Source organism: Triticum urartu, chromosome 1A, assembly GCF_056163025.1.
Source record: "Triticum urartu cultivar PI428250 chromosome 1A, HENAU_Tu73, whole genome shotgun sequence".
Lineage (NCBI taxonomy): Eukaryota > Viridiplantae > Streptophyta > Magnoliopsida > Poales > Poaceae > Triticum > Triticum urartu.
In genome coordinates this window covers 316,333,939-316,346,493 of record NC_141873.1, presented here as the reverse complement: position 1 = coordinate 316,346,493, position 12,555 = coordinate 316,333,939, and the positions used below count along the sequence as shown (strand labels likewise).

At 42.8% G+C, this 12,555-nt stretch overlaps 2 protein-coding genes across 4 annotated transcripts; one reads left to right on the top strand and one right to left on the bottom strand.

The window, feature by feature from the left end:
- Window positions 1–5,913: 5,913 nt before the first annotated feature.
- On the bottom strand, window positions 5,914–8,304 carry LOC147991036 (uncharacterized). Of its 3 annotated transcripts, XR_015610871.1 has the most exons (7): window positions 8,182–8,304; window positions 7,637–7,936; window positions 6,947–7,027; window positions 6,704–6,867; window positions 6,555–6,617; window positions 6,360–6,451; window positions 5,914–6,279 (listed from the first exon to the last, which is right to left on the bottom strand). XR_015610871.1 is itself a non-coding variant. In XM_087535546.1 (6 exons), exons 1-5 carry the CDS (start codon window positions 8,282–8,284, stop codon window positions 6,363–6,365), a joined length of 903 nt encoding a protein of 300 aa, XP_087391672.1. In that variant the 5' UTR covers window positions 8,285–8,304; the 3' UTR covers window positions 5,914–6,279; window positions 6,360–6,362. The 3 variants fall into 3 exon arrangements, 2 of the variants coding, with proteins under 2 accessions (XP_087391672.1, XP_087391689.1); XM_087535546.1 differs by having other exon boundaries at window positions 6,360–6,617; XM_087535563.1 differs by having other exon boundaries at window positions 6,360–6,617; window positions 7,637–7,941; window positions 8,182–8,283.
- A 1,140-nt stretch (window positions 8,305–9,444) lies between these two features.
- Window positions 9,445–11,766, top strand: LOC125509100 (membrane steroid-binding protein 2). The gene is made up of 3 exons (XM_048673980.1): window positions 9,445–9,670; window positions 9,766–10,051; window positions 11,230–11,766. The coding sequence occupies exons 1-3, from the start codon at window positions 9,511–9,513 to the stop codon at window positions 11,516–11,518; spliced, it is 735 nt and encodes a 244-aa protein (XP_048529937.1). The 5' UTR covers window positions 9,445–9,510; the 3' UTR covers window positions 11,519–11,766.
- Window positions 11,767–12,555: the final 789 nt, after the last annotated feature.

Below are 12,555 nucleotides of genomic sequence, written 5' to 3'. Positions count from 1 at the left end.
AAATCACCGAAGACCTAGCGCCGAACGGACGGCACCTCCGCGTTCAACACACGTACGGTTAGCGTAACGTCTCCTTCTTCTTGATCCAGCAAGGGGGAAGGAGATGTTGAGGAAGATGGCTCTAGCAGCAGCACAACAGCGTGGTGGTGATGGAGCTGCAGTACTCCAGCAGGGCTTCGCCAAGCGCTATGGAGGAGGAGGAGGTGTTGGAGAGGGAGAGGGAGGCACCAAAGGCTGAGGTATGAAGTCCTCCATCTCCCCCACTATATATAGGGGTGCCTAGGGGGGGGCGCCGGCCCTAGGAGATCCAATCTCCTAGGGGGGCGGCGGCCAAGGGAGGATTCCCTCCCCCCAAGGCACCTAGGGGTGCCTTCCCCTTGTGGGACTCTTCCCTTCTTGAAACCCTAGGCGCATGGGCCTCTTGGGGCTGGTGCCCTCGGCCCATGTAGGCCAAGGTGCACCCCCTACAGCCCATGTGGCCCCCCGGGGCAGGTGGCCCCACCCGGTGGACCCCCGGGACCCTTCCGGTGGTCCCGGTACAATACCGGTAACCCCGAAACTTGTCCCGATGGCCGAAATAGCACTTCATATATATAATTCTTTACCTCTGGACCATTCCGGAACTCCTCGTGACGTCCGGGATCTCATCCGGGACTCCGAACAACATTCGGGTTACTGCATATACATATCCCTACAACCCTAGCGTCACCGAACCTTAAGTGTGTAGACCCTACGGGTTCGGGAGACATGTAGAGATGACCGAGACGACTCTCCGGTTAATAACCAACAGCGGGATCTGGATACCCATGTTAGCTCCCACATGCTCCTCGATGATCTCATCGGATGAACCACGATGTCGAGGATTCAAGCAACCCTGTATACAATTCCCTTTGTCAATCGTTATGTTACTTGCCCGAGATTCGATCGTCGGTATCCCAATACCTCGTTCAATCTCGTTACCGGCAAGTCACTTTACTCGTACCGTAATGCATGATCCCGTGACCAGACACTTGGTCACTTTGAGCTCATAATGATGATGCATTACCGAGTGGGCCTAGTGATACCTCTCCGTCATACGGAGTGACAAATCCCAGTCTTGATCCGTGTCAACCCAACAGACACTTTCGGAGATACCCGTAGCATACCCTTATAGTCACCCAGTTACGTTGTGACGTTTGATACACCCAAAGCACTCCTACGGTATCCGGGAGTTACACGATCTCATGGTCTAAGGAAAGGATACTTGACATTGGAAAACTCTAGCAAACGAACTATACGATCTTATGCTATGTTTAGGATTGGGTCTTGTCCATCACATCATTCTCCTAATGATGTGATCTCGTTATCAATGACATCCAATGTCCATCATCGTAGTCCTCTCGATAAGTAAGAGTGTTGAACCCAATGAGGAGCAGAAGGAAATGATAAACGGTTTTCAGCAAGGTATTCTCTGCAAGCACTGAAATTATCGGTAACAGATAGTTTTGTGATAAGGTAATTGGTAACGAGTAACAAGTAACAAGTGTAAATGAAGTGAAGCAAGATGGCCCAATCCTTTTTGTAGCAAAGGACAAGCCTGGACAATTTCTTATATAGAGAAAAGCGCTCCCGAGGATACATGTGAATTATCGTCAAGCTAGTTTTCACCAAGTTCATATGATTCACGTTCGGTACTTTGATAATTTGATATGTGGGTGGACCGGTGCTTGGGTGATGTCCTTACTTGGACAAACATCCCACTTATGATTAACTCCTATTGCAAGCATCCGCAACTACAAAAGAAGTATTAAGGTAAACCTAACCATAGCATGAAACATATGGATCCAAATCAGCCCCTTACGAAGCAACACATAAACTAGGGTTTAAGCTTCGGTCACTCTAGCAACCCATCATCATTACTTCCCAATGCCTTCCTCTAGGCCCAAACAATGGTGAAGTGTCATGTAGTCGACGGACACATGACACCACTAGAGGAGAGACAACATACATCTCATCAAAATATCGAACGTATACCAAATTCACATGACTACTAATAGCAAGACTTCTCCCATGTCCTCAGGAACAAACATAACTACTCACAAAGCATATTCATGTTCATAATCAGAGGGGTATTAATATGCATACTGGATCTGAACATATGATCTTCCACCAAGTAAACCAACTAGCATCAACTACAAGGAGTAATCAACACTACTAGCAACCCACAGGTACCAATCTGAGGTTTAGATACAAAGACTGGATACAAGAGATGAACTAGGGTTTGAGATGAGATGGTGCTGGTGAAGATGTTGATGGAGATTGACCCCCTCCCGATGAGAGGATCATTGGTGATGAAGATGGTGATGATTCCCCCCTCCCGGAGGGAAGTTTCCCCAGCAGAACAGCTCCGCCGGAGCCCTAGATTGGTTCCACCAAGGTTTCGCCTCGTGGCGGCGGAGTTTCGTCCCGTAAGCTTACTTATGATTTTTTTCTCGATGAAAGACTCCATACAGAAGAAGATGGGCATCGGAGGGCCACCAAGGGGCCCACGAGGCCGGGGGCGTGCCCAGGGGGGTAGGGCGCGCCCACCACCCTCGTGGCCAGGGTGTGGCCTCCCTCTGGAACTTCTTGCGCTCAATATTTTTTATATATTCTGGAAATAACTTCCGTGAAGTTTCAGGACTTTTATAGCTGTGCGGAATAGGTCTCTAATATTTGTTCCTTTTCCAGCCCAGAATCCCAACTGCCGGCATTCTCCCTCTTTATGTAAACCTTGTAAAATAAGAGAGAATAGGCATAAGTATTGTGACATAATGTGTAATAACAGCCCATAATGCAATAAATATCGATATAAAAGCATGATGCAAAATAGACGTATCAACCAGCATCTAGATATGTTCATGTAAAACCAATCAGTTATGATGCTTTCCTTGTCTATTATGAAGGGGATGTTCAATTTGCTACATTTGCCACATTTAGATCGACTGTTGTTGCTAGAGGACACATCGAGCTTGGTGGTCGCATCTTCAGAGCTATTCCTTGGTCTCCTTCTTATGGTAGTGAACAAACTTACCTTTAGCAGATTTGTTCGCATTGTTATAAGTGAATTTCTAGCCGGGCTTCTGCAACATGAGATAGCAAGCCAGCTACTTAGCCCATTCATTTTGGTTGAGCGGACTGATATGCCTGGACAAGGCTTGGTAGATACAGATAAGTATAGCTGCTTCGGATGGGTTAACAGTGTAATTGATATCCTGGACTACATCATCATCTACATAACACCTAGAAGATGCCAATCAGACTATATGCATACCGGACACCACTACATGCCCCTATATCCACGGCGTGCAAAGATAACGGTTGAGCCTCCAAACATGCCAAGAAACTAAGGTATAATATATGCATGGGTAGGTTCATATATTGCATTAACAAATTGCTACGATATCATAACAAACTTGGTTTTTCATTCCTGGCAGGAATGTTGCAGCAGCCAGTCTACAAACCCACTTCCATTCTGCTTCCTAGGAAAATAATGCAGGTCAAACAACGCAGCAAAGCACGCCATTTGGCTATCTTTTCCAGATGGCCTATCGTGATACCTATTATGTACCACTATATATCATTGTTTCCGGACTAAATATGCCTCTTTAAGTCCTTGCGTGTTTACTATGTAATCCATCTAAGTAAATGTACTATCTAATTCCCCTCAATTTTATTTAAGATCATGGATTGATGAGCCCATTTTGTTCTACCTGCTACATAAGGCTTGGGATTGTGTTGTTTAGGCCCAGTCCCAGCAGCCACACAAAAAGCCCATCGGGTCCTCATATTACTACCATGAGGAGTGCCAACTGTAGCCCTAGATCGACAGACTACTCCTTTTTAGAACCCTAGATCGACAGCCCTCTCCTCCTCATACGACAAGCGTCAACTTTTCCACCGATGGAGTCGCCGGCGAATCCACCACCAAGTTTGTTGGTTGATGCCACTCCTTCCGTCTCAGCGCCTCGTGAGCAGCAACACTCCTCCACTGAACCGCGAGTAACTGCCCTTACGATATTGTGATGAAGCTACACCTTAACGCATTCACTTCTTCGTTCAAACCACAGCCAGAAACAACGTTTAATTTATTCCACATCTTTTACAGGAGACACCACCAGATGCAGAGGAGATGCACGACAGCTTTTCTCCAGAAGAAGAATTTTCAACCAATGACCAGCCTGAAGAACAACACCCAACGGTTATATCTCTTCCCCAAGACCACACACGTTCTGATAAACAGAGCAATTTGCCTGATCTATGCTTTCGCTATGGTGAATGATTACTACAGAATGATACACCATGCCTAGAAGAGATCCACAGCCACTTGTCCTCATATGCAACATGGTACAATGAGTATGAGAACTCACAGGGAAATTCTGAGGTTAATGTTCTGCCCCTGCATTTAATACACGGACTAAATTTATAATCTAAGATATAATCGATGGCACAAAACAATTAAGATCAAGAAAAAACTATTTGATTTTGGATATTAGGAAATGCTTCTTAGAGCAGTAAATAACAGCATAGTTCTTTGGCTTTCTCATTTGGTAGGCTGCACGCTTAATATTGTTCCTACAACAACTTCTAGCTTTGGAAAACAAGCGCCTCACTACCATGTACATTACAATACGACAGTATCCTAAATTTCATGTATTCTACTGCATTGTCCTTCAGAATAATGTAGATACCTATAAAACAAAGGATCCTGGTAGATATCAAATTCACAGCTTTATCCATGCTTTACCAATTAATCTCTCCTATTATGCCTTGACATGTATTTAATATCATAGGCCGCACCACCCCTGGTGAAAATACCTTACAAGATGATGCTAGATGCTCATCTACAAGCTTTGGGCCTTCCAATGGCCGAGTACCGTACCAAGCAGTGCAATGGCGCAAGAATCTGTGCGACTGTTTTTTCCACATGCCTGGATCGTACCTTGGAAATGATGACAATCGAATGGCTATCCCTGGAATACAGTATATAAATTATGCAATGTCGGAAGACACAGCTGCTATGGAAGCAATTGGGTACATAAAACACATGGTGAAAACAGAAATAAGAGACTACAATTACAGTGCTATGAAGAAGCTCAAGGAAGAAAATAAATCGCTGAAGCATGAACTGGTTATAGCCAAAAAACAGAAAGAAAAGATGAAGACCAAAACCAAGTCCATGAAGAAAAATCTCAAGATGGCCAGGTACAAAAACAAGAACAATGCAATGGGCTGGTTTGTTCTGACAAGATACATGCATGGGCTCTCTAATCATATATGCAATGTAACGGCGCTCAATAAATCTGCTGGTAAAGAACCCATAGATCTGCTTATCAATGAGCCTCTTATCAACATCAAGAAGGTGGCGGAAAGGATCAGGCGTAGAGTGATCAAGTCAGAAAAGAAATTCAGAAGCATCAGAAGGGGGTTTTAGAATGATGCGATGGAAAATGCCCTAGCCTAAACCTTTGGAAGTTGTGATGTATTTTCCACCTTTTGTGTAACCTGCAAGGAGTAATGAACCAAGCTGTACTTTTGCTTTCTGTTTAGACCACGTTCAGACCAAGAGTTAGCCTACCTATGTACTTGAGCACTACTGATCGTTTTATTCGAAATGTATGGGTTTATGTTGTCTATGCCTACTACATTCCTGTTAAGAAAATAACTTCGGCCTGGTCTCGCATTGGCCGTGAAGAGAGGTGCAAAGAGGATATTATTCGCCCACAACAATGGGCTGTGACCAACAATTTCAACATCAGCCAGGGCACCTTTCCAACCAAACTAAAAGAAACCACCAAGGCTTGCTATCCTTAGCTACAAAGTATTTTGCTGGATACTATAGTTTCTCTTCCAGTTAACAAACGCAAAATACTTGATACCTTAAAACAAACACGATTGGAACCTTAACAAAGAGCCCATAGCTCACACATAGTTCATATTTTCAATCATCATTGCATTACATAACCATCACAACGGAGAGATTGCTAACAAAAGAAACACATACTGCCTGCGCAACCCAACACACCTAGCTAGAGTCCATGCAACAACTAAACTTACCTAGCTAAGAGCCCATAGCTCAAACATAGTTCATGGTTTCAATCATAATTGCATTACATAACCATCATGACGAAGACATTGCTAGCAAAAGAAAGGCATATTGCCTGTGCAACCGAACACACCTAGCTACAACCCATCAACAGCTAAACATACCCTTATAGAACACCTTAACATACTCCTCCTTAAACGCTGCGTTGTAGCCACCTGCAAATGCACGTGCTTTCTTAGACGATGCAATAAAACAGCAATCCTTCTATAGATTAAAACACAGTGCATATACAAACCTTTTAGATCTTGTGAACGGTGAATTCTGGTTTCCCCTTGCGAACTCGAAGGGAGAAAACACAGATATCCCCTTTTGTCAGCTTTGCTTTCTCTGCAAAGTTACCCCAATTTCGTGTTATGGTAGCCCTGTTGTCCACACCATTAATAAGGCGAACACGCCTTACACAACGTCCAGATGATAGTTGAATCTTTACCCCATCAACAGGAGTAGCGATGAAATCCGCTAGATGCTTCTTCGTAAACACAGCAGAAAAGTACTACAAAAGAACACCAAGGCTATAGTCATGTGCCATGATAAACTAATAAACCAATGCAGATATAAATGTTTTTTGAGATTTCAAACCATTCTCTGCCCAAGCTTGGCAAAAGTCTTATTCAGCTCACAAACATAGTGGCCGATAGCAGGCTCAACTGATTCAACATAATGGTTGAGACGCTTCCAAGCACACATTGACATCTTAAATCTCTTTGAATACATGCATCTAGCATTAGTAATTGGATTATAACCTAAAAACAAAAGTACATAGGTTAATTTAATCCAACCACCAACCAGTGGAAACAATAGACCATAAAAAATAACACTTACCAACTGTGTACTCTTTAGGGCAATCACAGATGTTCATGCATGCCTTCCAAGGCTTCTTCTCCTTCATGCGCCTATGCACACCTACATCATCGAACAAGCCAACAAAATATACGTTCAAAAAATTGCAGTAGCTGACATGGTTATATCTCACAATTTTCTAAATTCTGGTGTTGGTTTCAATATTTTGCGAAGCTCATGCAGTGTGCATTGGACAGTGTTGTGGAGGGTCCAAAAAATAGACCGGACCTGTGTCCTTCTTCTTTCTCTTATGAATCAATCAGCCAACTTTGAGTGAAAAAAAATGAATCAGCCATTGCCTTTTAAAAAGAAAATACATGTGGCGCAGATGCCCGCTGAATACATATGATCTATGGTGTTCCCATCAACAATTGAAAGATTCAATTAAGACTGAATTAGTTACTTCCACACATAGTAAAGAATAAAAGCTTAAAAGCCACCAAAACATATTAAGTCAAATCAGCAACAATCCAAAATTACAACAACCATGATATTCAGAAACACTGAACGGCCAACATCATTCTACTTCTACTCCTAACAATGGCATTCCCTTCCATTAGACATGCATACTGACTTTCGGCATAATCAATCTAAATGAACTTGATTTTATACTGCAATACATATCAAAAGCCCACAAACTAGAAAATATCTCACTGAAGCGCATATGAATACCTTTAGCATGGATGGTGTGAGCGCCTTCATCAGAGCTGCTGCTCATGTCTTCATCAGAGCTGGTGTAGGCGCCCTCATCTGGACTGCTGTACTCGCCTTCATCAGAGCTCATGTGCTTCCCTTCATCAGAGCTAATGTACACCACTCCATCGGAGCTCATGGACGCTCCTTCATAAGAGGAGCTATAACCAGATCCATCTGAGCTGCTGTCCGAGTTTTCGTCAGAGCCACTGTCAGCGCTTCCATCAGAACTGACATCCACAGGCTCAGTTCGAGATCCCCTCATACTCAACCGTCGCACTGACCTACGGCACCATCGATTCTCAATCAAAACAATAGCAGCTTATAAATAACCATCGATTTACTTCCATATGAGTTCATCCCAAAACAGAAAGAATCACAACACAAGATCTATAATGCCTAGAAAACGAACCAAAAGCGGTGCGAATCGCCAAAAAAAGAGAAGAGATGCAAGATCGAGATAGATGGAAAGTAAATCCATGCATGCAGACCATTCCGAAATCAAGAGAGGCAAGAAATCGCACCGGTCGCGACTGACGAAACGCCTCTGTCACCACCAGTTGAGAAACCGAGAGAGAAAAGAAGGAGATAGACTGTCTTCGTTGGCTCCGCCACCTGCCGCTTCATATTCGCCTCCTCATAGGCCACACACATCGCTCTACATGGGCTGGGCCCAATAATATATGGGCTATTCTAATACCTGCTGATCCCTATATCTCCCTATATGCACAACAAAGGCATCTTTTTTTCTTAGGTTTCTTATCGTTTCCCCTCTTTTTTTCCAAGAAATATATGCATGCCCAGGTTTTTCATCATGATAACCATGTTTTCAAACTTGCTAAAAAAATACAGCCAAGCCAGCTTTACTCTCTCATCATAGTGGCCATTTTTTCAAATCGAACATATTTCATATCTATTATGCAAAAAAAAACTTAGGTTTCATATCTTTTCCCCTCTTTTTTCCAATAAATATATGCATGGCCAGATTTTTCATCATGATAACCATGTTTTCAAACTTGCTAAAAAAATACAGCCAAGCCAGCTTTATTCTTTCATCATAGTGGCCATTTTTTCAAATTGAACATGTTCATATCTATTATGCAAAAGAAAAATCTTAGGTTCCATATCTTTTCCCCTCTTTTTTTCCAAGAAATATATGCATGGCCAGATTTTTCATCATGATAACCATGTTTTCAAACTTGCTGAAAAAATACAACCATGCCAACTTTACTCTCTCATCATAGTGGTCATTATTTCAAATTGAACATATTCATATTTTGCAAATTTTCCCTTTTCCCAAACATGTTTACAAAATACCATGATTTAGTTGAAGATTCTTGCAACATGAAACTATTTTCATCGACAACATGTTTTCAACGGGTCTCTGTGCCATTCGGCGCAACGGGTCAACTAGTAAATGATAAAAACCCATTTATAAGACGGTTTGGATAGCTGACATGGGACGTTGTCTGAATGTGAACAGGGAGTATAATATTCTTTATTACTCCCTCTATTCCTCGTATTAGGTTTGGTCAAAGTCAAGCTTTTTAAACTTTGACAAGGTTTAGAGACAAAAACATTAACATATACAATAGCATTAGATTTATTATTGAATGTACTTTCATATCATATAGATTTGTTATGGTAAATGTTTACATTATTTTCTTTAAACTTGATCAATTTTTGCAAAGTTTGACTTCAGTTAAATCTAATATGCAGATTAAATAAAAATGGAGGGAGTATAAGCAAATTAGGTGTTAATTTGACCAGCTGACTGTGCAGAGAGCAGTCCAAGGTCAAGGAGGGGTGCCTGTACTGTGTCAGTAGGCAGTACCTTTCGTCGGATCGTAAGTATGGCAGCTTGCTCAGCCCTTTCTGCGGCGACCCTTCTCTCGGCCGCGGCGCCGGTCAGCAGACGGCGAGCGGCAGCGTCGCCGCGGCTTCCCGGCAAGCGCGTCTCCGGCGCTGTGCGGTGTAGCGCTGCTCCAGGCGGACTCGGGATCTCGGGGAAGAGTGAGTTCTCTGTTTTCGAGTTTTAGCGAGGATCCGATCCTCGTTTCAGACTTCCGGCCTGATGTGTTTCTTTCCCTCCGATTGGCGGGTGGCAGTGGCCGAGCTGTGGCAGGCAGCGAGGAGTGCGCCTCCGGGGACCGTGCTCGCCGCCGTGGCTGCCGTGGCGGTGGTCTACAAGGTGGCGTCCGGCCTCCTCGCCCCGCCGCCTCCGCCGCCGCAACGATGGCAGGAGGTCGCTGATGAGGCGCTGCCACCAGCTCCGGAGCCAGTGCAGGTGGGGGAGATCACGGCGGATGAGCTGCGGCAGTACGACGGGTCTGACCCCGAGAAGCCGCTTCTCATGGCCATCAAGGGGCAGATCTACGATGTCTCCCAGAGCAGGTCGATTTCCTTAGCCCCGTCTCATATACACCTCCAATTCGGCTCTGTTCCTTTGAATTCAGACTATCAGCTGTGACCACCAAATCAATTACTCCTTCAGAACTCGGTTGTGATCACTGATCAGTGGTATCACTTGTTACTAGTACAAACGAAGTTCTCTAGAAAATGCTCTCTGAAGTGAAAACATTCTTCCTGGTCTCGAAGCGCTGATAGCCTAAACCTGGAAGCAAATGAATAGTTCTTCTATGCTAGGTCTTGTAGTATTCCAAATAAGAATTGTAGGAAATTGGCGAAATAATTCAAAGGCGGTATTTCGAAGAGTCATAGGCTGTTGTGCAATAAGAGAATTATTAAAATCATTGACCTGAGTTGATATTTTGCTCTGGACTATGGGAACTCGTGACTTTCTTTGGCAAACCTAAGTGTCTAGCAAAGAAAGGTGAAAATGATTTCGGTGTTAGTAGCTATTAGACCAGTTGTTCATGAGATATTTGACGGACATTCAAATATGCATATAAAATGTACATGCTGCAAATAGACTACTGGAGCTCCTCAATTCTGATGCCTAGCATAGAGCATTTCCGCTGTTGGTATGTTTGGAGCCGATGTGGGTTCAATTGTTCAAAGCTAATCTACATGGTGTATTAGATGTTGTATGTTCAAGTTCACTTATTCATCACTATTCCATATATATATATATTTATTATCTTTATACGTACCTGTAAAATGCGATCACAAGTTAGCAAACTTTAATAGTACTATCATTTGAGTTGATGGCTTGAGGCTCGTGAGAACTATGATAAACCGATACTATCAAACAAGGAATTGCACACCTAATTACCTGGACTATATTTTTGCAGTGCATCAGCAAGGTTAGAACTTTGTTATATATAGTGTATAAACCTTGCTGATTTTTTCTTTATGGACTGTACTTTTGGAAACTCCCTCCAATTCAAATCGCATGAAAATATCATTTGTTTTTCTCTTCTGGTGTAGAGTAAGGTAATGCATATCCCTTCTCCAAGACATTAGTCTTCATTCTCTCGATGCAAAGTTTTTGACTCAACCTTTTGCCATCAAAGATGAAATTGCTAACTTGCTATATGTACTACCACATGGCGTTTCACATTGATCTACATCATTTTTGGGTGTTGCTGATTTGATTTGTTGCCTTGCAGAATGTTCTATGGGCCTGGTGGACCATATGCATTGTTTGCTGGTAAAGATGCCAGTAGGGCATTGGCGAAGATGTCCTTTGAGCCACAAGATCTGACAGGTGATGTATCTGGCCTCGGTCCATTTGAGCTTAGTGCCTTGCAGGACTGGGAGTACAAGTTCACCAGCAAGTATGTGAAAGTAGGAAGCATCAAAGGAACAGGACCCATAGAAGAGGGTAATGTTAGCACTACCTCTGAAATACAGGCGGAAGCTGCTGCGGTGAAACTGAATGGAGAGAAAGCACCATGAGGCACTACTGTATATAATCGACCCTGAATTTCGACGAGATATACTGTATAGCTTTGGATCCAAAGAGAGTCAGAAACCTGGGTGCCTCCTAGCTGCTATAGTGCTGTTACCTGCATGCATCTGGAGTGTAATCCACAGATATACTGTATAGCTTTGTCTGACTAGAAGCTGAAGTGTAATGTTAAACATCGAATGACTTTTTTGGCGGGGGAAGTATCGAATGACTGAATTAGAGAATTAGAAGAGTATGATGCCCCGTTGTTGCACTCCACAAGATAATGCTGTTGATTTTCCTTTGTCAAGAACATGGTTCCGGGCCTCTTTGATTCGCAGGATTGGAAAAACACAGGAATAGGAAAAACGTAGGATTGAAATGATATGGCCATTGGATTCCTATAGGATTTGAGGTTGTTTGATTGTATCACATGAAAAACAAAGGATTTCTTTCAAGAGGTTGGAGTGGATGCTAGAATTCCTATGAAATATAGTACAAATGAATCCATAGAAAAAAATCCTATGGGATTCAATCCTGCGAATCAAACAAGTAACGCAGAAAAAATTCCTAAGAATACTAATCCTTTAAAAATCCTATAAAAATCCTTTAAATCAAAGAGGCCCTCCATGTTATTGGTTGGATCCCTTCATAGTCAATGCTCAATCAAAACAAGTATATATCCGACTTGGTTTATACCTCATGGTGGGCAAAAGCTATGTCATTTATTAAACAAAAGTCACAGAAAATTCTAAGTGAATTAGCTGTTCACCTAACCTAACTGACATGAAAAGAAAAACAGTTCAATGATAACGTACATGTTCTGTTACATTACCACCTACTCCCTCCGTTTCAAAATAGATAACTCAACTTTGTACTAACTTTAGTACAAAATTGGGTCATCTATTTTGGAACGGAAGGAGTAGATATGAAATCTAGAAGCTCAGGTTTTCGATGCACTTCCATGAGCCTCCAGGTTACATCGATGATTACTCAAGGACGAATTAGCCAGGAGCTGTTTTCTGTTATGCTATCTGTCAAGTGC